Source organism: Emericellopsis cladophorae (assembly GCF_022114955.1).
Source record: "Emericellopsis cladophorae strain MUM 19.33 chromosome Unknown NODE_32_length_265932_cov_108_382166, whole genome shotgun sequence".
NCBI classification, from domain to species: Eukaryota; Fungi; Ascomycota; class Sordariomycetes; order Hypocreales; family Bionectriaceae; genus Emericellopsis; species Emericellopsis cladophorae.
Window position 1 is genome coordinate 206,658 of NW_026250957.1, and position 27,128 is coordinate 233,785.

Sequence of the window (27,128 nt, forward strand, 5' to 3'; positions counted from 1 at the left end):
TGAAATAAGAGGTTAAGTTTTCGACTTCGAGGAAGATCGAATCTTTTATAACGTTATTATAGTTAGTAAAAAGTTTTATAAGCCTGGTTATAGGTTAGGTACGTGCCGTATAAAGCCGCGGTTAAGTATACGTTCAATAACGCGGTTAAAAAGAAAGAAAGAGGTTAGGTAGTAGAAAAAAGAGAGCTTATAACCTATAAAGATAATAATAAATAATAGCTTAGAAGAGAAGGAAGATAATAAGTTCTCTATCTAAATAATATACTAATACTATAGAAAAGAAAGAAGAACGCGATAGCGCGAAGATGCTGCCTTTGAGGGCAGCTATAGGCCGAATGTGTGGCTGACTAATTAAGGCAAACCTGCCGGGGGCTCATAGGTGCGCACCTAGGTGCGCAAATAAGTGTCACGTGTTACGCACCTAGGTGCGCACCTATGATTACTTAGTTAGCCGCTATATCACTACTAGCCTATACCTCTATTAATAACTTTATAATATTAATAACTTCTCTCGTTTAAGTATTTATTAATTAAAAAACAATTCCTTAGTTAATTCGAACTATTAATCTCTTAATCTAAGCGTGATACCTCGTATAACGCTTATTATTTATTAATATCCCTCTCCGCTATATCCTATAAATCCTATATCCCTCGTCTACGAATAGATCTCCTACTAGCTACTTCCTCGGCTATATTAGTAGCAACCTAAGCCTTAACTCGCTTATCCTCTTTCTCTTCCTAATCTAGATAGGCTATTTATTTCTCCTTAGTCTAGTCCTTACGTAGCCTTCTTACGGTATATTACTTACCTATCCGCTTATAATTAAGATAATATTTATATACCTTCTTATTATAGCGTAATAGTAGGCCTATCGCCTTCCGATATTACTGGTTAGTCTTTAAGCTACCTTACGGCAGCGTTTAGTACCAGGCGGCTCGATAAGTAATATATCGTTCGTATATAGCGTATAGATAATCGAAGCGTAATTATAGCTCCGGTTCTGGCGCGGGCTCTAGCTGTGGTTCTGGCGTGAGCTCTAGCTATAACTCTAGCGCCGGTTTAACCCCTAATATTAGCTCCGGCACGAGCTCTATTAAAGAGGTTAGCAATACCACGCAATACGAGGCTAAAGGGCATACATAGTGGTGTGATTAGGCTCTATACTAGCGGCGGCGGCGTGTTAAGGTCGCGATAAGGCTGTAATAGTATTAAAATAACGGTCGCTGAAGCCGCGATACCTTAGGTCGACGCTGATGCTAATGCTAACGCTGATACTAACGCTAATACTGACGCTAATGCTGACGCTAATACTAACGCTGATGCTGACGCTAATGCTGACGCTAATGCTGACGTAGATAAAGATATAATATGCGCGTAGCGCAGGCTATATAACTTCGATGTTAATTTGTGGCTAACCTTATTACACGCTGAGTATATAGGCTGTTTCCTAGATAGCCCCTCGATAGCTTTAAACGCGCTTAGCTAGCGGCGAGTGCTTATCCTTAGTAGTATTAATCGGGCCGTGGCCTAGTCGAACTGTTTATTTAGCTCGATTAGGAATTATAGCCTCTTTTTATACTAAAGGTACTAGTATACGTGAAATTAGCTTAGCTAGAGGGGCCGTTATTCCTTTATAAGGGGCTCGAGTATATAAGCGTAAGGGAGGCCGAGTGACGATATAAATCTACTTATATAGGGAGGAAGTGCCTTATTTAGTATAAGTAACTTCCTCTAGCCCTCGACCTTCCGTAACGCCTCGTAGGAGATCCAGCTATATACGATAGTATATAGCTTCTTATTAAGTTCGATCGGTATACGAAGTCGCTGCTTAGCTTGATTATCCCGTAGCGAGGCTATTTAATTAAGGACTACGCGCGTAATCGACTTCTAGGTATTAAAGAGATCTAGCTAATTTATATAAAGATAGATCTTAATTAGCTAGTGAATACCCTCGCCGCGGGATATAACTATATTATCGAAATATATATACTTATTAACCTAGGCCTTTATAAGCCTCTCTTTATATAGGTCGAGCTAGGTTTCTATAATATAGCTAACTTCTCTAGCGTATATTATAGCGTAATATTCCTTAAGGGCCTAGAGCCTCTACTTAAAGGTTTCGCTAGATATCGAGGCGATAAGTTTATACTATATCCTATAGAAATCCTACTATATAAGTTAGCCCTCCGTCCCGCTAATATCGTCACGGAAGCTTAGTAAGTAATAGCGGAGGACTACCTTATTCGCGTGCTAGAGGTATAATAGAGCTACCGCGTCTAGGAAGCATATAGATATAGCGTTTATATAGGCGAGGTAGCGATCGGTAAGGATAATACTCGGCAGCCTTACCCCGTAGGTGTTATATATCGAGCGCAATCGATCTAATACCTAGATATAATCTATCTCTTCTTCCCCGCTAAGGAAGGCAAAGGCGATATAAAAAGAGCGTTAGTAAGTATCCACGCTGACTATATCGAGGAGGGGTATCCGGTACTTATTAATCTTATATATATAATTAAGAATAAAAGTATCTAGGTATAGATATAGGTACCCTAATAACTCTAGGTATATAAATATCACGGCTATAACCCTACTATCGTCGTCGAAACAGATACGACTCTAGAAGCCCTCTATCTCGAGTTCGTTAGCGAGGGCGTGAATCGTACTTTAGCCTTCCTAGCGCGATCGCTTGCCTTCCGCGATATAGTTATAGATATCTTGCTAGGTAGCTCGCGTGCTAGACTTAGAGTGCGTGCGTAAGTAAGAGCGAATCTCTTTAGGTATAATCCTAGCGTTCGTAAAGGCGTGGATAGAAGTTATATCGGTCTGCGATAACTAGCGATAGACTAGATAAGCGATAATATTAAAGCTTAGGCCGTGGTTATAACGCCTAAAGTTATTAGCACGATACGCGAGGTACTAGACCGACTTATTTAGCGATTCTTTCGCGAGCACCGAGAATTAGTATCCTATACGCTTTAATATAGTAGACCGTATGCGCGGTATAGAGCTACTCGGCCTCGTCCTTACTCGATTATAGCTAAGGAATATAATCCGTCGGCCGCTCGTTAATAACTTCGACTTAATAGTTACGAATACGTAGCCCCTAGCGGCTGCCTATATATTAGCGGCCTAGATAAGGGCTTTACGAGAGGGATATTCGTTCTCGGGGGGTAAGGTATTATTAATAGACTCTCCGATAGTCAGAGGGTCGCTTATAATTACGAAAGAGCCTTTAGATAATAATTAGTGCCTTAATCGTGCGTTAGAAGATAAGGCTCGCTTAGATACTCCTAAGGAAAGTATCCCGAAGTATCTGATTAGTAGGCAAGTAATATTTATAGGTTTTGGCTAACTAAGTAATCCTATTCGCGCACCTAGGTGCGCAACACGTGACACTTATTTCCGCACCTAGGTGCGCACCTATGAGCCCCCAAACCTGCCTGACAAACAACAACGTTGTCTCTGACGAGGCCATTTGGGTCGCCATGAGCCAGCAGAATTACTCTTTCCGCCATCCTGTTGGCACCGTGGCCATTAGTAAAGCCCTCGACTCAGATTGGAGAGTAAAGGGCCTGAAGAGGATTAGGGTCGTGGACTCGAGCACGTTCACTTCCCCTCCAACCAGTCGCCTACAAGCAACGGTCTATGCATTAGCGAGTAGAGCCGCTAAGGATATCCTCCGTAGCGATAAATTTAAGAGGAAGTAGGTAATTATATCTTACATACTACTCCTATAGCTTGACTTTGATTGTGTACGACGACTGGCTGAGTGTCCTTGAAAGTAGAGTGCAAAGCTCATCATGAACTAGACCTATCGAAAGAGATACGACCTGCTAGGTCTGAGCAGCCTGCAAGATCATCTTGATGAGGTCCAAGTCCTCCCGGGCATCCGCAGCAGACGTCTTGGGGGGGAACTTGTTAGTCGCACAGCGATGGAACTCCAAGAACTCGAGCGTAAAGGGATCCTCGTAGGTTTTCCTGACGATACGCTCCTGGTATCCGTCCCCCCTGGCACTGTCAATCTTCTCCCTGATAGTCATGGTGACGGGGAGACCCTTCACGTAGGGGGTGTCGTAGTCGACGCGCACAATCTTGTTCCGGGAGTAGACCTCAATGTGCGCATCGAAGCGAGGCACGTCGATGATGCCCGACTCGTAGGACACGGGGAAGCCCTCGTACTGGAACAGCACGTTCCAGATGGGCAGTCCGAGGGAGGCGCCTACGACGCGCGAGGGCATGCCCACCATCTCCCGCATGGCGGAGAAGTCGTGGACACCGAGTCTGCAAGATGGGTTGCCAGGTCAGTGGCTGGCTCTCCTCGGGGTGTTGGGAAAGGATGAGCTCAACTAACTTACCCAGTGAAGAGCCTAAACATAGTCATGGTCTCTTGTGTTGCCTCGACACCGTACTCGTCAACGAGAGCTCTCTTGACCATTTCCTCCTCCGCCGCCCGCATCTCTGCACCAGCCTCCGTAGGATAGTCATTGAATCTCTTGGGGTACGTGCCGGATTGGCCGACAAAGGAGCTGTTTTGCCCAATGATGTCTTTCTTCGGTCAGCACCTTGCGTTGATCACAGTTACAAGATGGCAACTGTACGTACCCCTGACTCGTATGTACTCAATCTTGTCCATGGTGCCTATTTCCTTCAGGGCATCCGTGAACGCCTCGGCATATCGCCTTTGGTATCCCACAAAAACCCTGGCCTCCGAGTTCTTCTCTGCGGCAATGATGGAGTCGAGATCCCGGTAGTTCATGGCAAGCGGCTTCTCTACGAACACGTACTTGTTGCACTGCAGTGCTAGGATAGCCTGGACCGGGTGGAAGGCATTGACGTTGCAGACCACCACGACATCGGTATCAGGGGACCTAATCAGCTCGTCCGGCTCCGAAGTTGTCTTCGGGGTGGTCCCGGCAACCCTCTTTCTACAGTGCTCAAGAGCCTGCTGCGAGACATCGCAGATGTATGTGATCTGGAAGTGGCTCGACAGGTTGTTCAAGAGCAGAATGTGAGAGACCTAGAAATTGTCAACAAACGTACGCTACACTAAAAGTCATACGGAGAGGGAGGACGCACCTGAGCAACCTCTCCCAAGCCGATGATCCCAACTTTGAGGATCTTTTCCGAGCTGGTAGCAGGTGGTTCGGCCATCTTGAGGAGTTAGTATAGAATTTTGGGACAGATTTTGGGTGACAAGCTATTTGATCCGTTCAAGCTGGGCATCTGTTTGACTCTATCCTCGCGGGTCCACACTGGAAACGCGCTCCGACCACGCAATCTTCAACAGAATATAAATGATATGTCGGTCTAGGGCGACGTGCAGAATCGACAAGACGGTGTCCGCTCATCCGCCGCACACCCGCGAGAAGGGTCCGCCCCCGACGGCAGTCTGGAACCTCGCACTCGACCCCTCAGTATCACGTCCTTCAATGATGACGGGAACCCTGAATACTCCGGATAATATTGATACTCAATACTGGGGCAGTGCCTTGATAAGCGCGCGGCATTGTCGGTCCGCGCGATGCCTCCACGCATACCTCGTAACATCTTGCCCTGTTATTAGGGGTTGGCAAGTACAGGATTTGAATCCTTCGACATGCAGCTCGAGCGTGCCTCCACAATTGGCTAAAACAGCATGTATCTTGCGCATGCATACGCATGCATTCCACATGCGCTTATTGGTCCGGGGTATCGTCCTGGCTAAAACGTGCGAGACCCTGGACTTATGCGCGCGTGTCTGGGCGTCTGGTGCAGCACCGCCCCCCGGATTTCGATGAGTCGCATCCTGCTGGCCTCAACTCTGACCGACAGAAGGAGGAGAAAGGGTGACTTTTCTTTGCTTCCGTGACTTCCTCAATCATCCTTCCTGGGGGCTGAGATGAAGGCGGCCCGTCGTCTTCAGATGCCGCGACGCAGCACTCGGGAGGCGGACTCTGGAGAGAGCGCCGGCTCCCAAGACTGGGGCACTTCAGCCGGCTTACATGGTGAGACGAGGTCGCGAAAACCCCCACATATGCCATGTTCGTGGACGACGGTACTCCAGTGAAACGGAGACTGTCTATGACTTGCCTCTGATTGAAGGTCGCTCTTATCCAACAAATCGCTCCAGTACTCAACGTACCACTCGTCAAAATGGCTGACAGTAATGCCACGAACACGCCATGGCGCATCTATCTGTACGGTGCCGGCTCGATTGCATGGCGACACGGCGTGGCGGCGCAGAGCCTAGGAGAGGATGTCGAGCTCTTTGCTGCCGACCCTTCACAGGATGCCCGCGAGTCACTGCTCTCCAAGGTCCCCAAGGCCACTGTCTACCAAGATGCCCAAGACATGCTCGCCAGCTCCCCAGGCCGGGCGCGCGACATTGTCGTCGTAGCTGTGCCCCCATTCCTGCACCACGCGGCGACACTGCGCGCCTTCGCCTCCGGGCGCCACGTCCTCTGCGAGAAGCCCCTTGCCACCTCCGAGACGGAGATGGCCGAGATGCTGGCCGCCAGTGACGCCGCCGGCCGCATCCTATCCGAGTGCAGCTTCCGCTACCTCGGCAACGGGGCCCTAGAGCGTGCCCGCCAGCTCATTGAGACGGGCGGCGTTGGCTCCGTCTACCATACGCGCTTCGTCAACCGCCAGCCGCGTTCGCGTGCCGGCATCGAGTATCAGCCTGCGAGCCGCTGGTTCCTCCAGCGGGACAAGTCAGGCGGCGGTACCCTCTTTGACTGGGGCGTCTACGACATGACCATGTTCTTCGACGTTGTCCGCCCCGTGGCTGTCACGGTCAACTATGCCTGGTTGGCGACGCCCAAGACGGATATCGACCCGACTGACCCCCCCATCTCCGTCGAGACGCACGCCGGGGCGTCGCTGACGCTCACGCTGGACAGCGGCGCCGTCGTCCCGTTCCACTGGGAGCGCGCGAGCGGCTTCCACGGCGAGACCCAGGTTGCCATCAATATCGACGGCACGGCCGGCGGCCTGACGTGGGAATGGGTCCCGACGTTCGACTACAAGGCGGAGGTGGATGCCGCGCAGGAAGGCTTCAAGCTGACGTACTACACTGACAAGAATGGCGAGGTGGACGCGGAGGAGTATAAGTTTCCTGGCTTCGGTTGGGAGGACGCCAATCACCGTCCCTTGCTCGCCTTTGTTGACCTGATTGAGGGGCGTGAGAGCTTGGCCCTGTCCCGGAGCAGGATGGAATTCAACTTTGGAGTGGTGCTGGCGATTTACAAGTCGGCTTCCGAGGGGAAGCCCATTCATGTCCAGCTAAAGTAAGGAAAGGCGGGAAAATGGGCATATGATTAGGGTAGTATGGAGTCTCTTCAAATGAAACGCTCATTCACCGCGATGAAGGAAAATTCCAACCGTCAAGATAAGGTGCACGTGTCTACATACAACGCCCGCTCGTCTTTTGTACGTGTATCCAAAGTACCCTGTGGAGCATCGATGCAAATTCGAATCTGTCCCAATAAGCCTTGCATTCCGTGGAGGCTAATGCTTCCCGCATCTACAGCCTCTCGGCAGACGTCTCGGGCTCCAACTTGTCGTTGCCAGCGGGAACAACCGGCGTGACAGTCTCTTCTTCGTTGACCTTGGCCTTGGAGGTGCGGAAGCGGAAGCCCGTCTCATTCCACCGCTTCCCGAAGCCGTATCCTGGATGCCAGATGGTCAAGCACAGCGAGGCGAGGATGACCATGACGCCGTCGAGGATCATGAACTCGACCTCCTTATTGGCCAGCTCGCCTGCGAATCCCTCGCTCAGCTCGACCGACCGAAAGACCGTTCGCACAAACAGGCACCCGGTTGCGCCCAGGACAGCTGGCGTCCGTCAGTATAGCACTTGAGATCACGCCTGCTACTCTATGGGTGTCGATACACGTACCGATGAGGAAGAACTTGAAGCGCTTGCTGTTGACGAGGTCTGTGAACTCGGGGTTGGCCATGCTGGGGTTCTTCCTGACGCGCCAGAAGAATTCGAGACTGCAGGCGGAGAAGGCAAACAGGCAGGCAACCTGGATCGAGAGACCGGCGACGAGGATGTTGGTGCCGACGTCAATCTAATTGGTGCGAGTGTCAGCGAAATGCCCTCCGCAAGAAAAAGGCGCGTGAGGCGGGCGAAAAAAAAAAGAGGTCCGTCTCACCATGTATGGGTTTGTGACGGGCGTAGAGGCAGCGATGCCACCACCGACGGCCTGGACGACGAGACTGACAATGTCGCAGCCGACGAAAAAGGTCGTGTACGTGCGAGGCTTGATGCGGCTGATACTCTCCCCGTGGGCCACGACAATGTGCCCGAGGGTCAGGTAGATGGCGGCGGCGATAAAGACGGGCCCGATGGTCAGCGTGATGAGGTACCACAGGAAGTAGTCCCTGCTAAATGGGTTCCCGTTCATGAGCACGCGCGAGACATAGCCCAGCGTCTCCGTCGTCAGGCCCAGGCACATGGTAATCATGAAGCCCCGCGTCTTGTGCCGAAAGCCCAGGTACAGCTGCGCGAGGGCCAGCACGGCCATGACAGCCAGGAAGATAGCATTGCCGGGCACGCTGGGCCGGTAGCGGATATAGCCCCAGTCCTCAACGGAGCAGGTGTCCAGGGTGCAGACGAAGCCTTCGATGTAGCCCTCTGGAGCCGACATGGTGCCGCCGAGTCTGTTTGAGATGCGGGATAAGGGGATGACCGGGGCGGGAAGTGGAAAGTGGGCGACAGTCAAAGACGAGGGACCTCTTGGTTGACCGTACATGTATTTAAAGCCATCGACGAGGCTGAAGTTCGAAAACGCCAGAGAGGAGCAAAAGTGAACGATCCCGATGGATTGGTAAATTGGGCGACAAGTTGTTGTTGGTTCCTCTGCTCATTTGCAATCTGCGCTGTTGGTCGCCGGGTTGATTGCTTTGTTGAGTGCCGACTGGCCAGTTGAGTTTGGCAAGGCGGCTGGAGCGCCATCAATCCGGCTGAGGATTCCTTGGATCCGGCCGCCCTAACCGTGAGTGTGCTGAAACTTATATTAACATGCATATATGCACGCCGGTTGGGACCGTACCAGGGGAAGGCCGGAACCAGGGCTGCAGGCCAATCAATCAGGCTAGATACAGGGGGTCGATTTGACTGCATTAGATTTGGTAGGATTCGTGGGCGACCGGAGGAACTCAGTAACAGATAATGAACAGGTCGGTATGAATAAAATGAGGCATATAGTGATGCAAGGTGGGCAGCTAGTATGTGTATTGTATTGAGGAAGGTGACGGGGCAGACGGGCCCAATAGGCCGAGTCGCTGAGGGAGGTACGTGCCTAGGGACCGAGAACCGAGGGAGGGTGGGATATGTAGGTATTCCTATTGGTCAAGAGCCAACAAAGGCGGGTCCATGCAGCCTTCCGCGCTGTTTGATTGGTTTGATCAAACAGTCAAACGAGCGACAGCCGACAGATTGATAGATTGAAGGCTTCAAAATTCCAGATCTTCTGACTATTGATCGCGAACGAATAAGATGGACTGATTATTAGCCTGCAGCCCTGGCCGGAACTCTGGGGAGGGAGGGGGCACTCGCCCTGCATATAAATCGAGCGGACACTTTAGCCGCCATTGTTCGCGCGGGGAATCTTGATTCACTTGATCCGTCCCCCACGTTGCCCGGGAATTGTTTCGGGGCGGCTACCCGAGTCACCGACCCTATGTGCGTTACGCATGGCCCCTGTGATGGGCTACGACCATGGCCCCAGCGTTGGCAGTTCCTCAATCTAGACCCCCTCTGTCAGAACTAGGGTTGACGAAGAGAGGGAAGAGGTGCACAAAGTCGCAAGTACGCTGCTAGATAGCTGTGAGTATGTGGGTCCTTGGTGACGGGATTAATCTCTTGATCTTCCTAGAAGTATTCCACGGCTAAGAAGGCTTTTCTCTCCGTTGCGGCCCTATCCACATGCGCCACGCCCAGCCACTGGGGTTTCTCCCCCGGTCCCTCTGTATGCCTGCTGCATGCAACCTTGGCCTGCACCATGCGTTTGACATACCAAGTCAATTTTCCATTCAACCCAATCCGGCTATTTTTGCCTTATGCAATCCTTTCAATCGACGCGGAAGCAGATTGAATTGAAGCTAACCTAGGTAGGTGGCTATTGAATATTTTTCAATGCCCTTGTTGGCGCGTATGTAGTGATAATTCGTGGTGTTTTTAATGTTTGGTTGCGCGTGTAGGGTAGCTGTTGATGAATCAGCAGGCGGGTCAAGTAACCTACCTACCTTAACCCATCCAGTAGAGTTCGGGCCATGACCCACGACACTCCCGTGTTGATAGAGTATCAATCTACTGCGCCCCCCCTCATTCTCCATATTTGTCCTTTGGCAGCCGGCAAGGGTCCTGACTGCAGACTATCGGATCCTTCGCCCGCGGCCCGATGGCGTCTATCGACGCCCTTGTCACGGCCACTGCAGGATCTTGAGACATCCGAGTCCCGGGCTTCACTGTCCTCGAGACGCCATCTGCCCTACAGGCCACATTAGTGTGAAGAAAGTGCCTGATCCCCACAGCCACGTTATGCGGCAGCGGGAGGCTCGAGGGGCAAAATGGCGGCATCGCCGCCCGTGTGCCGCCGCTCCCAGCGCCTCCGACTGTTTAAGGCCAAGCTACCAAAGATATGTCTCGACGACGATAGGGCAGGATAAGCTTCGCGAGATGGGACCAAGCCTGGGCTCGCTTCACACTGCCGCGCGCTTAGTATATGCCTTACTATCGGTGGCTGTGCGTGAGGACGGCGTGGATCCTATTAAGCAGTGTTCAGGATTGCTTGGTCTGGGGGATCGGACGCAGAGGTATCAGGCAGCTCGTACACGATTTCTGTTAAATAGCAGTCTTCCCTGGTCCCATAATAGCCTTCGTAGAGATCCCCGTGGCTTATGACAACCAGAACCTGGCCCGCCGCTGTCTTTATATGTTAATTCTGTGCCAGTATTTCCCCTATAGACCCATCTTTGGCCTTTTACATCATGAACGAATCAAGTCCCAGTCCCATTGCCATCATTGGCATGGCATGTCGTCTGCCTGGCGGCTCAGACAGGCCAGACAAGCTCTGGGACATGCTCTCTGAAGGACGCAGCGGCTGGCGCGAGATCCCCGAGGATCGGTGGAACAAGGACTCGTTCTATCACCCTGACCCCGAGGCAAAGGAGGCCGTCAACTTCAAGGGTCTCTACTTCCTGGACCAAGACATCACGGCCTTTGATGCCCGCTTCTTCAACATTCACCCTCACGAGGCCCACTGTCTTGACCCTCAACAGCGTATCCTGATGGAGACGACATATGAGGCGCTCGAGAATGCAGGGCAGACACTGGCAGCGATCAAGGGCTCCGACACTTCTGTCCACGTCGGAGCCTATGCCACCGAGTAAGTGCCTTTCCTGGGTCATTAACACGTGCACTCTCACTACTGGGAGAGCAGTCTTCTATCTTGAAGTAGCTGGGTATAGAAGCATACTGACATGTGCCTGCCCACAGCTTTGAGCGCATGGGCTACAAGGACACAGCAAGGACTCCCAAAGCCCACATGATCGGCACCGGAATTGCCATCCTATCGAATAGGATATCATATGTCTTTGACCTCAAAGGCCCCTCCAGCACAGTGGACACAGGGTGTTCAGGCAGCATGGTGGCTCTGCATCAAGCTTGTCACGGGTTGCGGGCCAAAGAGTCTAAGATGGCCATCGTGGCTGGCACCCAGCTGGTCCTCACGCCAGATCAGATCATTCCCATGAGTAGCGTCGGGTAAGCAATATCTGTACTTGACGGTGTATCAAGTGTACTGATTCGATTGATAATTCCAGAATGTCCAATGCCGATGGCAAATGTTACGTCTTTGACAGCCGTGGCGCTGGATATGCCAGGGGCGAAGGCGTCGTCAGCTTCATCCTGAAGCGTCTTGACGACGCCGTCGCGGATGGCGACAAGGTGCACGCCATCATCAGGAACTCGGGCCTCAATCAGGATGGCAAAACCGTCGGGCTTACACTCCCGAACCCGGTCTCCCAGGCGAATCTCATGCGCCTCGTATACAAGAATGCCGGTCTCGATCCGGCCGATACTCCCTACGTCGAGGCACACGGGACAGGGACCCAAGCCGGTACGTAAAAGTCTTTGGTCTCCCCCTGATCAAATGGCAAGACACTAATAGCGTGACAGGCGACAATGCAGAGATATCGTCTATTGCGGAGGTATTCTGCCCCAACGGTGAGCGGGAGGGAGGCCCCCTGTATGTCGGCTCCATCAAGTCAAACATTGGGCATCTAGAAGCTTCAAGTGGTGTTGCAGGACTGCTAAAGGCAATCCTCATCTTGAAACATGGCGCGATCCCACCCAACATTGATTTTGTGGAGCCCAAGCCCACACTTCTTCTCGAGGAGCGAAACATCAAGGTATGGGGTCTTTCATCCACGCATTGTAATCGTCACTAACAGCCTTGAAGATTGCAAAGGATGTGGTGCCGCTGCCCTCGGCAACTGGTCCCAGGCGCGTGTCTGTCAACTCCTTTGGCTACGGCGGCACGAACGCACACGTCATTTTGGAGGCCCCATCCTCCTATGAACAATTCAAGCACGATGCAGTCTCGGTCCAGCAGAATGGGGTCAATGGCCATGCCCACGGCGTCAATGGTACCAATAGACATGTTGAATCGCATGACGCCGGTCCCAACGGCTTCAGTGGTACAGACGGTATCAACGGCGCCAATGGCACTCCCGAAACGCAGCTCTTCGTGTTGTCAGCCCGATCCGAGGCCTCCTTGCAAAACATGGTGTCAAACCTGCAAAAATGGGCCTCGACGCATCACGATGCCTCCTACTTCTACAATCTGGCCTACACGCTCTCCACACGCCGCTCGGAGCTACCGTTCCGCTCCAGCTTCGCAGCGGCCAGTCACGACGAGCTCACCACCCTGCTCGGTCAGAAGCCCCGAGTCATCAAGACGCTCAACAGCTTCCGCTCCGTCTTCCTCTTCACCGGGCAGGGAGCGCAGTGGCACGCCATGGGCAAAGAGCTCACACTGCACCACCCAATCTTCAGACAGTCCATGCTCAGGTCGGAAGCCGTCTTGCAGAGGCTCGGGGCAGAGTGGAGCCTCGTTGAAGAACTCTCCAGGAATGAGGAGACCTCACGCGTTGGGCAGGCTGAGATCTCGCAGCCGTCTACCACGGCCATACAGATTGCCCTGGTCGATCTTCTCAAGACCTTCAATGTCATTCCCAACTTTGTCGTCGGGCACAGCAGTGGCGAGATAGCCGCGGCCTATGCCGCGGAGGCCCTGGATCACGAGTCCGCGATGGAGATATCGTTCCGTCGCGGGTTCATGTCTCAGGCATACTCGCGAGTCAACTCGAGCAAAGGCGCCATGATGGCCGTCGGCTTGGGCGAGGAAGACGCCCAGAGATACGTCAGCCAGACTCTCAAGGGCCTGGTCTGCGTTGCCTGTGTCAACTCTCCAGTCAGCACAACCATATCTGGAGACGAGGCTGCCATCGACGAGCTGAAGCAGATCCTGGACGAGGAGTCCATCTTCAACCGCAAGCTCAAGGTCGACACGGCATATCACTCGCATCACATGAAGAAAGTCGCAGGCGAGTACCTAGAGTCCATCGCGCACATCAAAGCTTGCACCCCCAACCCAGCCATCAAGTTCTACTCCTCCGTGACCGTGGCGCATAAGACGGAAGCGTTCGACGCCCAGTACTGGGTCGACAACTTGGTTTCGCCTGTACGCTTCGGTAACGCCCTGGAACTGCTTTGCCGTGAACAGCTAGCAGGTGTCGAGACGTCAGCTCTCACCCTGTTCACCGAGGTTGGTCCACACGGGGCGCTGGCCGGCCCCGTGAGACAAACCATCAAGGGCCTGGATCTCTCTGGCTTCAAATCCAGCTACGTGTCCACGCTGGCACGTGGTCGCGATGCCGTGACCAGCGTTCTGGAAGCGACAGGCAAGCTCTGGGAATTTGGATACCCAGTTTCCTTGCAAGCCACGCTGAGCGGGCAGGACGAAAAGAAACCTCCTGTTCTGGTGGATGACCTGGCTCCCTACCCCTGGGACCATTCCACGACCTACCTCTACGAATCGAACCTCAGCAAGCAGCATCGCTTCCGCGCGCATCCACCACATGATCTACTCGGACTGAGAGTCCCGGGAACCACGAGCCAGGAGCCTACGTGGCGTAACTTTCTCGGCGTCGATAGCCTCCCCTGGCTGAGGGACCATGTCGTCGACGGCTTCGCCATTTACCCGGCGACGGCCTACCTGTGCATGGCCATAGAAGCGGCGCGTCAAATTAGTGTCGACAGAAAGATTCAGGGCGTCATCTCTCAAGTGCATCTGAGGAATCTATCCTTCTCCAAGTCCATCATGATCCCGGAGCGTCGCACCGATGGTCTCACTTCGGATGTCGAGGCCTTACTGACACTACGGCCAGCCAAGAGCTCGACAGACCGCACTTGGGAGACATTCCGCATCATGGCGTTGTCACCCGAGGATGTCTGGCACGAACACTGCTCCGGACAAGTCATGCTAGAGTGGGCTTCCAAGGAAGACGAGGTGGAAGGTCTCCGTGAAGAAGACATGACGGTCTCGAGCCGCCTCAAGCATTTGCAGGACATCATCGATGGCTGCGACACCAGCTACAGCGGCGAGGCCCTGTACAAGAACTTCTCCGAGAACGGGAATGTGTACGGCCCCACGTTTGCCTGCATCGAGTCGGCTCAGATCGGCCCTGACGGAGCCGTTGCCGACATCACAGTGCCTGACGTGGTGGGCATGATGCCGCGGAAGCACCAGCAGCCGCACGTAATTCACCCGGCGCCCTTCGATGCGGTCTTCCAATTGGCCATTCCCCTGTATAGGAGGAAGATTGGCAATGGTTCAGTCATGCCTACCAGCATCGACGAGATTGCCATCAGCTGCAACGTCAGCAGCGCCCCTGGGACCAAGTGGACTGCGTCTACTACTGTAAAGGAGACGGGCTTCCGGTTTGCTCGGGTTGAGACGATGGTTTTTGAGAAGTCCTCTCAAGGTGCCCCTTTGGCGCCTGTCGTCATGATTCGTGGAGCTAATCTCCGCGGCATTGGCGAGGCACCCGTTGACGAGAGCGCGCTTCCCTTCAACCGCAAGATGAGCTACGCCCTCGAGTGGAGGCCCGACGTTGATCTTGCTCTGAAGAACAAAGAGTCCTCCTCCCTAGCCAATTTTTTTGAGCTCCTGGCCTTCAAGCAGCCGCGCATGAAGATTCTCCAACTGGGAGCCGGCACTAGGGATATGGAGGCAGTGGCACTTCCCTTCATGACCACCGTCGACCGCCCAGAGGGTTTGCTGCTCGACCGGTACTGCCTTACAGATACACACAGCGATACCTTGGAACAAGGCAAGACAGTCCTCCAACAATGGGTGGACCGGATTGAGGCCAAGACTCTTGATATTTCCAAAGACCCTTTCCAACAAGGCTTCCAAGAAGGCTTTTACGACCTCATCATTGCCGCTGATGGGCTTCGCGGCACAAGCTCCCTAGATGTGTGCCTGGCCAACTCAAGGAAACTCCTTAAACGCAATGGCCGGCTTGTCCTCGGTGACCTGGCAGTCGAAGATGGGCAAACAAGCGACCTGCACACAATCATGGAACGGCAGGGCTTCCAGGTGACATCTACATGTACTGGTCAACACTCAGGATCCGTATCCCGCATCCTTGTATCCACCGTCGTTGACCTACAGGCAACCAGAAGCGACAAATTTGTATCTGTTCGCGTCATAAACCAGTCCCCGTCTGATGCAGAGTTTGCGTCCCTCGCGGCGTCTTTGGAGACGCAGATGACCAGCCGAGGGTTCCCTTGTTTGTTGGACAGCTGGTCCTCCGAGCCGGTGGACGCGGAATCCATCTACGTTGTCATTGATAACGTGGCCGACCCCATCCTTGCCTTGCCGACGTCCGAGAGATTCGCACAGATCGTGTCCCTTGTCACCAAGGCCAAGAGCATCTTGTGGCTGAGCTGCCAGACAACAGGCGCTGATGCCAACGACCCATCAAAGGGTATGATCACTGGCCTCGCCCGCGTCGTGCGTCGTGAAAACGCAGGCATGCGTCTTGTTACCGTCAACGTTGCGCTGGACAGTGCTATGTCGAACCCCAATATCCTTGTCTCCCGGCTCTGGGACATCTTTTCTAGGTCTTTCACTACCCCTGTCAGCGTGGAAATGTCCAAGGAGGATGAGTACACTCTGAGCGAGAGCGGTCAGTTTCTCATTCCCCGCGTACACGCTGATGCCAAGTTCGATGACTGGGTGAAGAAGGCCATCTATGCCCAGGGCATGGAGGTCGGACCATTCCAGCAAGTCGATCGTCCCCTCAGACTAGAAGTCGAGACGCCGGGCCTCCTGAGCAGTCTTCGTTTCGTGGACGATATCATCCCCTCCAAGCCCCTGGGGCCGTTTGAGCTGGAGCTCGAGGCTAGAGCCTACGGCGTCAACTTCAAAGACGTCTTCATCGCCATGGGCCAGATGGTACCCGGCGTCACCATGGCCGGTGAGTGCTCGGGCATTGTCCGCAAGGTGGGCTCCGGCATTACGGACAAGTTCAATGCGGGAGATCGAGTGTGCGGTATCTTTGCTGAGCCCTTCTCGAGCCACCCTCGCATCAATGGCAATTTCAGCTGCCGCCTCCCCGAGACCATGTCATTTTCTATTGGCGCTTCCGTCCCTGTCATCTTCTGCACGGCCTACCACTGCATCGTCGAGGTCGCTCGTCTCCAGCCCGGCCAGACAATCCTGATCCATGCCGCGTCCGGTGGTGTCGGTCAGGCGGCCATCCAGCTTGCCCAGAACATTGGTGCCGAGATCTTCTGTACCGTCGGCAGCAGTGCGAAGCGTCAGCTGCTCATTGACACTTTCAACATTCCACCAAGCCATATCTTCTCCTCCAGGCTTCGCACCTTCAAGCAGGGCATCCTGCGCCTGACAAAGAACGAGGGTGTCGACTGTGTCCTCAACTCCTTGTCCGGCGAGTCCCTACATGACTCGTTTGCCGTTCTCGCACCCTTGGGCACCTTTGTCGAGATTGGAAAGTCGGACATTTACAAGAAGAACGAGATTAGCATGGTTCCATTCGACAGCAGTGTCACCTTTGCGGCCGTGGACTTGACTGTTCTCGCCCGTCTCAAGCCGGCCAAGATGCAGCAGACTCTCAGTACAGTACTCTCGCTATTCGAGGACGGTACTCTCAAGCCCGTGGCACCAATCAGGGACATGCCCATGACCGATATTGAGGAGGCCTTCCGCTTGATTCAGTCAAGGAAGCACACTGGCAAGGTGGTACTTGTTTGCGACGATCAAACGCAGGTAAATTTAACTGCGGCACGCCCCAAGCCTCTGCAGCTGGAGAAAAACGGCACATATGTCATCTCGGGTGGCCTTGGCGACCTGGGACGAAGGATTGCAAGGTTTCTTGCTGCCCATGGTGCGGGACATGTGGTCACCTTGTCTCGTAGGTCGCTCCAGCAAGACGACCGACTGGCGTTTGAGGAAGAGCTTTGTATCCTAGGAGCCGAGCTGCATATCGTCGGTTGCGATGTCACTGATGAGGCATCAGTTCAAGCAGCCGCTGCCAAGTGCACCGCAAGTCTGCCGCCAGTGAAGGGTGTGATCCATGCGGGCATGGTTCTCAGAGTAAGTACACGCTACTAAGCTTGGCGCTCCACGGGTGATGCTGACGTTTACTTTCCAGGACCACCCCCTAGAGATCATGTCCCATGATGACTACATGACAGCCACCAAGCCCAAGGTCCAAGGCACTCGACATCTCGATGACGCCTTTGGCGCTGCCGGCTCCCTCGACTTCTTCATTATGCTGTCTTCCATCACCTCAATCCTCGGAAAGTCTGGCCAGTCCAACTACTCAGTGGGAAACGCCTACCTGGACGCCTATGCGGAGAGCAAGAAGACGGCCAAGTGCAAGTACATTGCCCTGAATTTGGGCGCAGTGGACGGCTCCTTGGCCATCACCTCTCTGCCGGCTGCACAGCAAGAGGTCATGCGAAGAGGCTCGGTTCTCATGTCGTTTGATGAGGTTTTTGCGGTCCTAAACTACGCCATGAGCCCACAGGCGAGCGAGAACGGTCTTCACCAGCTGATCCTCGGTTTCGACCGAAAGTCAATGGAGTCGGTTCACGACGAAGCGGCCCTCGCAAACCCAATGTTCAGCCAGGTCCCCCACCTGGAGGAGGAGGGTGAGACGCCAACAAAGGAGGCCGCCACGGACGTTGGTAAGATGCTCCAGCAAGCAGCATCGCCCCAAGAAGTGGAGAGCATCGTCGTTGGCGGCATCTGCCAGCGCTTTGCCATGTTTACAGCCACGCCCGTCGAGGAGATCAGCCCTGATGTCTCCATGGACAGCTTCGGCCTCGACTCCCTCGTCGCCATTGAGTTGAAGAACTTCCTCGTGCGGACCTTTCAGGCTACACTACAGACGTCCGAGGTGCTTGACGCCCCCAACATTGTCAGCTTGGCCAAAACCATCATCCTCCGGTCGAAGCTGGTCTCTCGAGACACCAATGCGGCCATCATCGAGAAGGAGAAGGACGATGTCGTCGCTGAGAAGGCCATGAAGCCCATGCTTGATAGCGCGGCCCCAGGCGCGAACCACAACTTCCACTGCTGCAAAGCATCCAAGAAGCTCAGCAAGATGCCTCTTGCCGACTTTGACACTATGTTCGACGACTACCTCGAAAAATCCAAAATGTTCTTCTCTTCTGAGGAGTTTGCAACGCTGGAGAGGGACGTGGCCGAGTTCAGAAAACCTGGCGGCACAGGCCGCAAGTTCTACGGCCGTCTCTACGACCAGGCTCACGATCCCGACATTGAGAACTGGCAGGAAAAGTACTACCTGCAGAGCATGTATCTCCAGCGCCGCATGCCGTTGGCCCCCTTTAACAATTTCATGGCATTCCATCCGCAAGGCGAGATGGGTCATACCCAAGCGGAGCGCGCTGCTCTGCTTGCCCACATTGCCTTCAAGGGCAAGCAGGACCTCGAGGCAGACCGGTGGGAGCCCATGGCTTACATGTTCATCGCCAATTGTACCGATCTCTGGCAGTACATCTTCAACATGGCTCGCCTGCCCGGTGTGCCCTTGGATAGCATGGCCAAGTTCCCTGGGAATGACTACGCGGCCGTGTTGCACCGCGGACACATATTCAAGGTTGAGCTCCTAGATGGAGACAAGAATGTGTCTGTGGAGGCCCTGACAGATACTTTCAACGGCCTCTTGAGCCGAGACGTCTCGGAAGACGACTGGACTAGTATGCTGAGTGCCGACGATCGGACATCCTGGGCAGAGGTGTGTTTGAAAAATTAACAACTCTACTATTCAAGTTTTGTGCTCTTGCTAACCGGCTGTCACGCAATAGAACCGACAAGCACTCAGGGAACTCGATCCCATGAATAAGGCAACCATAGACATGGTGGAGGCTGCGGCTTTCCTGGTATGCCTCGACGAGACGGAACCAACAGATGCCGAAGGGCGTGTCCATGATATGATGATGCTCAAAGGCTTCAATCGCTGGGTGGATAAGTCCATTGCATTTGTAGTGTGCAAGAATGCTACTTCTGGCTTGTACGTCGAGCACACCATGATTGATGTAAGTCTGCTTCCCACACTCTACCCAACACGCTGACCATCCATAGGCAATGACTCTGCTCGCTTTGCAGACGGACATTGTTCAGGGCATCCTGACGCATAAGCCAGTCCGAGCAGTCAACGGCCACACTAATGGAATGGGCAATCTGCCAGAGGAGTTCCATCTCAGGACAACACCGGCCCTGGACCAGCGCGTCCTCCATGTGAGGCAGCGATTCGAGACCGAGATCGCCAAGTTCGGCTACCGGGACGTGGTCCTATCCGACTTTGGCAAGGACATTCTCCTCGATCGCCACCTCCCCATCAAGGGAATCTACGACCTTATGTGTCTGCTCGCCAACTACTACTACTACGGATACCACGCCCAGTCATGGGAGGCCGTATCCATGTCGCACCACCACAAGGGCCGGCCCGACATTGTGCAGGTCAACACGCCCATCACTGCCAACTTCTGCACCGTGGCTGACGACGAGAGTCTCCCGGCGCGCGAGAGGGTTGACTTGATGGTCCAGGCCGCCAATGCCCGCAACCAGACCATCAAGGACGCCTTCAACGGCCGCTGCTACCAGCGCACGCTCAGGGCGCTGGAGCTCTGCGCGGAAGAGGGCGAGGAGCTGCCTGACTTGTTCAAGAACCCGCTCTACGACCAGACAGTCGAGCCGAACCAAATGTTTTCCAACACGGATGGGCTGTCCCCCGAGTCTTGTTTCATTATGCAGAATCCCAAGCGTTTCTGGATGACCTACTATGTCACTGATGGAGGGTGAGTACCTTTGTCTTACATTCGCTTTTTTAGCATGCTGACCAATCTCAAGATCGCATTTCTCTGTTATTACCGGCAAAGAGGAGGTCGTTGCGTGGGCAAAAAGCCTGCAACGCGCGTCAGCCGTCATGAAGAAGTTGATCGATGCGGTATGAGAAGGATGATTTTCGTAAAATTCCGGACTCAAGGAGTTATGTGGGGTGTTTTTGCCTTAGTCTTGTTCAAAATACGCTCCATTGGAGCACATCAAGTACGTGACCTAAGGTTCCCGTGGTTGAGGCTGCGAAGCACGCCCACCACGAACTTATGCCGACTACATCCAGAAATATCCATTTAGTCTGTATCCACATGTGTCTGACTGTACCTTGGCGCTTGCCATGTCGCGGATCACCTTCAACAGTACTTCTCGAGAAAAAGAGGTTCGCCTAACTGACATCTCGAGACGTGCCTTTGGAGTCACTCAAGTATAACCAGGCCCTTTTCCAACGCAGTTACTTTCTCTCTAACCTGGAAATATGTTAACCTATGGATGAGTAAGTATTTTTCCCAGGCCGGATGCTGCGGTTCCTGGTAGTGACGGTGCTGGAAAGGCCTCCTTTGTCGAGTTGTCCCTGACAACCCTCGTGAAACAAGCCCACTGACCCACACTGAGCCTCTAGAAGAAGTATGCATCGACTATATTATCGATGTGGATGCCTCTCTGACATATCCAGACTCGCCTGATGATTTGAGTGCATTGAAATTCTCAATTGCATGTTCAGCCTCATTGTATAGAAACAGGCCATCGTGTCGTGCTTCACGTATATATGTATGTAAGTGTTGTAGCGTATATACGCCAATTAGCCACATTCAGAACAAATGTGGAATTCCCTTTTGGCCTGTTTGATAGTAAGTCCCACTCCCTCACTAACTATCCTATGAAGCAGAGGGTTAGTTATGCCACGTCTTGGGTGGAAATTACTTACATATCGGATAGTGGTTTCATCAATCAACCCTTTTGCTAATTATGAACACCCAAGAACTAGCCAGCATAGTAGAAAATATTTAGTATTATCAACACCAAACAAACCAACATTGTTGCATTGTCTTCATGCTGTCTTTGCCCCTAGTATTCCCAACCATGACGCCCAACAATCGAGAAAAATCAAACAGTCTTCTCATTTCTCGTCGAGTTCAATTCGACATCATGTGAGCCAGTGCTCTCGGGATCTGCTTCCATCTCACTCTCTTGCGATGGTTGAATGCGATCATCCGGTATCCATCGTCGCTGCATACCGAAACTCAAAATCAAAGATGCACCCGCCACCGCAATCGGCAGAATAAAAGCCTCAGTGACGGCGTAGCTGAAAGCCTTGCGGACCAGTGGCAGCATCGCCGCCGGCACCGACTTGGCCAGGTCAGACGCACCCGCGTCCTGTATAGCCTCTACCTTGACCCCGTCCACCGCGCCCGCCAGTCGCTGGAATAGCTCGCTCGAGAAGAGGTTGGAGGCAATGCTCAAACCCACCGCGCCGCCGAGCAGGCGGAAGAAGACGACGAGGGCGCACGCGGTGGGCATGTCACTGTCCGGAAGGACGACTTGCACCGCAATGAAAGGCACTTGCTCCGCGAGTCCGATGCCGGCACCGCTGAGTATTTGGAAGCCGATCCACTCCCCCATGGAGGAGTCTACGTCCAGCTCGCGAAGGAGAACAGACCCGGCAATGAAGACACTCGTGCCCAGCCACATGAAGGGAACGTAGTGGCCCCTGGAGCTGATGCACGCGCCAGTGATGATGATGGCGATGCTGCACGGAATTCCGTACGCCAGGCAGCGGACGCCCGAGGTCACGGCGTTGGTCCCTAGCGCAGCCTGGAAATAGAAGGCGAGATAGTACATGTGAGTATTGTGCGCCATAGACATGAGCATGTTGAAAACGCAGCTGATGGCTACAGTGCGCTGCGACAGGATCCTCGTGGGAATCGTGGCCCTGTGTCGTTTGAATTCTGTTAATAGCGGACAGTTTTAGACGTGATGGGGAGTTTGCCGAGGTGGACTTACTCTTCCTTCTTTGTTGCTTGCAGAGCCGCGAACGCCGATATGAATACAACAAAAACAATAATGCACACGTACACTCTTGGGTCGGACCAGGAGTACTTGCTCCCACCCCATTGCAAGGCAAAGAAGAGTGTCACTAGGCCGGCGATGAGTAGGAATCCACCGAAAAGGTCGAGTTTCCTCAGCTTCTCGCGCAATGAAAGCCGCCCGTGAACAGAATTCTTTTTCTTGAGAATTTTCCACGCGATTGCAAAGGTCACAGCCCCGAGCGCTAGACAGGAGGTCAGACATGATCGTTTGGAAAGACAGCAACCAATCGCTTACGCAGATTCAGCCTACAGAATGTTAGAAGTGTGAATGCAAGTCTGGTGTCAAGGTAACGTACCAGAAGCAGAATCGCCACGTGAGCTTAGGCTCGTCCGTAATCAGCCCTCCCAGCGTTGGTCCCAGGACTCCAGCAATCCCATACATGCTCGTGACGAGAGCCATCCCAAAAGGCCTCGCTCGTAAAGGAACCGATCTGCCATAGACTGCCAGGCTCCCGCAAAGTAAGCCAGCGGCTCCTATGCCAGCGACGACTCTTCCAGTAATCAGGGCGGCGGAGATGGGCGCTGCAGCACAAACGATCGAGCCTACTTCGACTTTGCGAAAGGATGTTAATCACACATACCCGGATATCGTCCATTAGCGGGTCTTGAAAGCTCTTACAGACAAAGATGGAGCTCAAATAGAGTATTCTAGCATCGAACAAGCTATAGAGACGACCAAAAGTAGGTTGGAACGCCATCTCCGTCAGGAGGTAAGCGCTGCCGTACCATGGAACGTCGTCGAGTCGCCCAAAGTCGCTCGTAATTTTGGGGATAGCCGTCGCTAATGATTGTTAGCGGCGAGTCACGTTATCAAGATCGAGCGCCTCGTCTCACCGAGGATGCTCCCATCAATCGCTATCATGAAAGTGGCAATCGTGAACACTGTGGACAGAAGGGCAAGCTCCCGTGGTGTCGCGTATTGAGGAGCGGGAGGCTCATCTTGCACTGTCACCGGAGCAATTGCCTTTTTGGTCTCGAGATGCCCTGGACATGTCTCAACTTTCTCTTTCCCGGTCTGGTCAGTATGTAAGTCGTTGCCTTTAGGTGCCTTGCCGTTGACATCAGAAACTGGCTGCACAGCAATGCCCAGACTGCCTCTGCTTTCCAGAACCATAGCAACTCAAGTTTGGAGAAATAGCTGTGAAATGAATATACCGAGCTCAAGAACCTGAATGAAAAGAGTAGCCCAATCTTTCGCGGCCTGGCTTTGGGGCCGTGCTCTACACCATGAGAACTAGACAAGTATGGCCCGTAGTGCCGTTGGAAAATTAGAACCTGTAGCACGTGGCACCTATGGAATTGATCCATTAACAGATTTGCCACAACAAGACCAAGAAGATCCCGGGGGTTGGATGGGGTGTGCCTTGAAGTCTCGGCTCTAAGGGTCTCTCGCACCCGAGATCCTTTGCAGCTTACATCTGCATGATAGCTCACCTGCAGTCTGATCCTTCGACGTGGGACAAATCAATCACATAAAAAGGGGGGTCGCGCCGTCGGACCAGGCGGCATGATGGTGGCTTAGACCGTATAGCCTAAAAGCCGCAGCATCCTCTGCTCTCACCGCGCCGCTCTATTGATGCAACCCGTCGGCGATTATCCTAGTAAAGCTGACTAGGACCCCGGGCAGCTGGGGCGTAGGCGGCCCGAGCGCCTTCATGCATGAAGGCACTTGTGATACACGACAGCATGCAGTCCACCATTCAATAACTCTGTATGGTACCATGGCCAACCTTATTTCGTTCACTCGCGTGGCTTGGCGTGCAGGGTGAAGCATGGAAGAGACCGCTTACTATAGTTTTTATTGAGATAGATAAGTCAACCTGAATGCCTGTACACGACTTGATTAGTTCCAAGTTGTAGTGGCCCGCTGGCAACTTAACAAACCAGCATGATCCCCTCTACCCTTCTCCTCGCACTCAGCACCGTAGGTTTAGCCTTGGCGAAGCCTACGTGCAACAAATGCAAAGCCTTTCCCGGAAGTCCAGGCTGGCCGTCAAGCCAACAATGGTCTCACCTCAATGAAACCGTGGACGGCAGGCTCATCAGGCCAGCGCCCCCCGGCGGCGTCTGCCACGAGGGACAGCCAAACTACGATGAAGACCAATGTCCCCAGCTCATTGAAGACTGGCGTGTCTTTGAATTCCACGCCGCGGACCCCGTTTCCGTCATGTGGGATCTCTGGGCCAACTATACCTGCCTCCCCTTTGAAGGCTTCTCTTGCAGTGGTGCTGGCTATCCGTCGTACGTGGCTAACGTCACCACGGCGCATCATGTCAAGGCTGCCGTTGACTTTGGTGAGTCCATGAGGGATCATGCACTCGAATAATCCCGACTAATACCCACAGCCCGAGACGAAAATGTCCGCTTGGTCGTGAAGAGCAGCGGGCACGACTACCTCGGCCGCTCCGTCGCACCTGGATCCCTTTCCATCTGGACGCACCACCTCAATAAAATCGAATACCACGAGGACGAGTTCAAGCTCGCTGGATCAGGCAAGGTCATACCTGGTGATGCGATCACAGCCGGAGCGGGCTCCCCGATGATCGACCTCTACACCGTAGCCGATCAGCACAACCGAACTGTTGTAGGCGGCGGTGGTAAGACTGTCAGTCTGGGCGGCTTTGTCACGGGAGGGGGCCACTCCATCCTTGCTCCTCACTATGGCCTTGCGGCAGACAATGTGCTGCAGATGGAGGTCGTTACCCCTGCTGGAGACATCCTCACGGTCAATGAGGACCAGCATGCGGACTTGTTCTGGGCTATCCGTGGTGTGAGTACCCAGCCTATGCACACTGTTCCGCTCATGCAAGCTCTAACATGTATCAGGGAGGCGGGTCGACCTTTGGCGTCCTTACATCAATCACCATCATGACGCATCCCCCAAAGAAGCTCTCCATGGTCCTCTTCATGGCGTTTACCATCCCCGAAGCCCCTTTCACTTTGGACCTCGTCACCTGGGCCATGTCCCAGACCCCTTACCTTTCTGACTCGGGTCTTTCGGGATATCTAATGGCCACAATAGATTCTCCGCCGCCTATCCCGCTTCCTGGCGTTCCTGAGCGGGTGGCTGGTCTTATGGGCAAAACAATCATTCTTGACACCCACGACCCGGCCAAGATTGACGAGATCTTCCGCCCGCTAAACGAAACCATTCAAGAGCGTTGGCAAGGACAGGTGCATTTATTGACCATTGTCCAGCCGTTCGAATCCTTCTTTGACTGGTACTCCGAGAACTACGACGATGGTCAAGCCGGTGGCTCCACATATCTCATTTCACGATTATTGGACAAGGAGACGGTGACCGGTGACTTGGATGCGCTTTCCAACGCACTGGAGCCAATTCTCATCGACGATGGATGGCTCGGCACGTACTTGGTTGCCGGAAAAGGAGTCAACGAGGCAAAGCCAAGAGGTGGAAGCAACGCCGTCCACCCGGCATGGAGAAAGGCATATGTTCATGCGAGTGAGTACAGTAAAAATCAGTGCGAGCATGAGAATCCCTATTAACAGCTCAAAGTCAGCTGGCTTGGTTGGGGCTACCCTCCTTTCGACGAGACAGCCGATGAGCGGACAAGAAAGATCCTCGACGAGAGATTTGAAGCCCTTCGCGAGCTGACGCCCGACAGTGGCTCGTATATGAGCGAGGTAAGTTACCGTTGCCAACATGGGTTGTAAACAGGCAAAAACAGTACTGATGATCTTGATCTTATAGGGTTTTCCGTTTGAGGACGACTGGCAGCACACCTTTTGGGGAGACAACTACGAGCGCCTGTCTGAGATCAAGCTGGAGATTGACCCGCAGGACGTCCTGTGGTGTACACCGTGCGTAGGCAATGAGGGTTGGGAGGAGAAAGAGGACGGTCGTCTTTGCAGGATCAAATAGTCTGTAACGTGGATACAAACATACCCAGCCCCGCGCGAATGAAAGACACTCAAGGGTGCAAGTGTCATTAGAGGTTTTTAGACATGTCCCAAGATGAACTTGCTTCGATCGCGCGCGCCTGACCTGTGAATACAATAGACACTCGGGTCACAGAGGGCGACCGAAGCACATGGACGGCTCATGACGGCCCGGACACCTGTTGACATGATGCTTCGTGGATTGGCAAATGCACCACTCTTTCACCGGTACTCACAGGATTCTCCTACAAGCATTGTTCACGGGAGAACGGGGAAGACCGGTACATGAAGTAGATGTTCAGAAAGTGCGAAGATGGCTGAAGCTACCTTGTATCTCCTCTTCCCTAATTCAATGATGTGGCTTAGTGATGGATAGACTATCAGTCGACGCTTCTATCAAGAAGGAGGACGAGGTGCGCACGCTAACGTCCTGCATCCATGAAACCGAGCCAACACTTGAGGCGGTTGGAAATGACGGGCCTGCTGTCGAGTCCAAAGTCTTTGTCGAATTATACCGAGTCGTTTATGGAGGTCGCGGACAATGGTCGCCTCCAAGTTGTGCATGAGTCTCTAAAGCAAGACCATGTGGTTTCTGCAAATTGCAGGCTGCGGGCAATCTGGAGCCTCCCAAGTCGGATATGGCTTCTGGTGGCAGGCCAAAACGCTCATATCAAGAGGGTGCCTGGGCAT

General features: G+C 53.3%; 6 protein-coding genes across 6 annotated transcripts; 3 read left to right on the plus strand and 3 right to left on the minus strand.

Annotated features, from left to right (window-relative positions):
• Positions 1 to 3,837: 3,837 nt before the first annotated feature.
• J7T54_002862 (uncharacterized protein) lies at positions 3,838 to 5,155 on the minus strand (the record flags this gene model as incomplete). The annotated part of the gene is made up of 4 exons (XM_051507490.1): positions 3,838 to 4,285; positions 4,360 to 4,549; positions 4,607 to 5,021; positions 5,081 to 5,155. 4 exons carry the CDS (start codon positions 5,153 to 5,155, stop codon positions 3,838 to 3,840), a joined length of 1,128 nt encoding a protein of 375 aa, XP_051361320.1.
• Positions 5,156 to 6,136: 981 nt separating this feature from the next.
• On the plus strand, positions 6,137 to 7,276 carry J7T54_002863 (uncharacterized protein; the record flags this gene model as incomplete). The annotated part of the gene is made up of 1 exon (XM_051507491.1): positions 6,137 to 7,276. The coding sequence occupies one exon, from the start codon at positions 6,137 to 6,139 to the stop codon at positions 7,274 to 7,276; it is 1,140 nt and encodes a 379-aa protein (XP_051361321.1).
• A 232-nt stretch (positions 7,277 to 7,508) lies between these two features.
• On the minus strand, positions 7,509 to 8,637 carry J7T54_002864 (uncharacterized protein; the record flags this gene model as incomplete). Its single annotated transcript, XM_051507492.1, has 3 exons — positions 7,509 to 7,819; positions 7,884 to 8,058; positions 8,143 to 8,637. 3 exons carry the CDS (start codon positions 8,635 to 8,637, stop codon positions 7,509 to 7,511), a joined length of 981 nt encoding a protein of 326 aa, XP_051361322.1.
• A 2,344-nt stretch (positions 8,638 to 10,981) lies between these two features.
• Positions 10,982 to 20,566, plus strand: J7T54_002865 (uncharacterized protein; the record flags this gene model as incomplete). The annotated part of the gene is made up of 9 exons (XM_051507493.1): positions 10,982 to 11,379; positions 11,490 to 11,756; positions 11,816 to 12,111; positions 12,171 to 12,403; positions 12,454 to 17,679; positions 17,738 to 19,348; positions 19,419 to 19,649; positions 19,696 to 20,411; positions 20,464 to 20,566. The coding sequence occupies 9 exons, from the start codon at positions 10,982 to 10,984 to the stop codon at positions 20,564 to 20,566; spliced, it is 9,081 nt and encodes a 3,026-aa protein (XP_051361323.1).
• Positions 20,567 to 21,555: 989 nt separating this feature from the next.
• On the minus strand, positions 21,556 to 22,920 carry J7T54_002866 (uncharacterized protein; the record flags this gene model as incomplete). Its single annotated transcript, XM_051507495.1, has 4 exons — positions 21,556 to 22,381; positions 22,525 to 22,720; positions 22,774 to 22,784; positions 22,835 to 22,920. 4 exons carry the CDS (start codon positions 22,918 to 22,920, stop codon positions 21,556 to 21,558), a joined length of 1,119 nt encoding a protein of 372 aa, XP_051361324.1.
• Positions 22,921 to 24,426: 1,506 nt separating this feature from the next.
• On the plus strand, positions 24,427 to 26,421 carry J7T54_002867 (FAD binding domain-containing protein; the record flags this gene model as incomplete). The annotated part of the gene is made up of 5 exons (XM_051507496.1): positions 24,427 to 24,832; positions 24,884 to 25,308; positions 25,365 to 26,001; positions 26,056 to 26,183; positions 26,251 to 26,421. The coding sequence occupies 5 exons, from the start codon at positions 24,427 to 24,429 to the stop codon at positions 26,419 to 26,421; spliced, it is 1,767 nt and encodes a 588-aa protein (XP_051361325.1).
• Between the last annotated feature and the right edge of the window lie 707 nt (positions 26,422 to 27,128).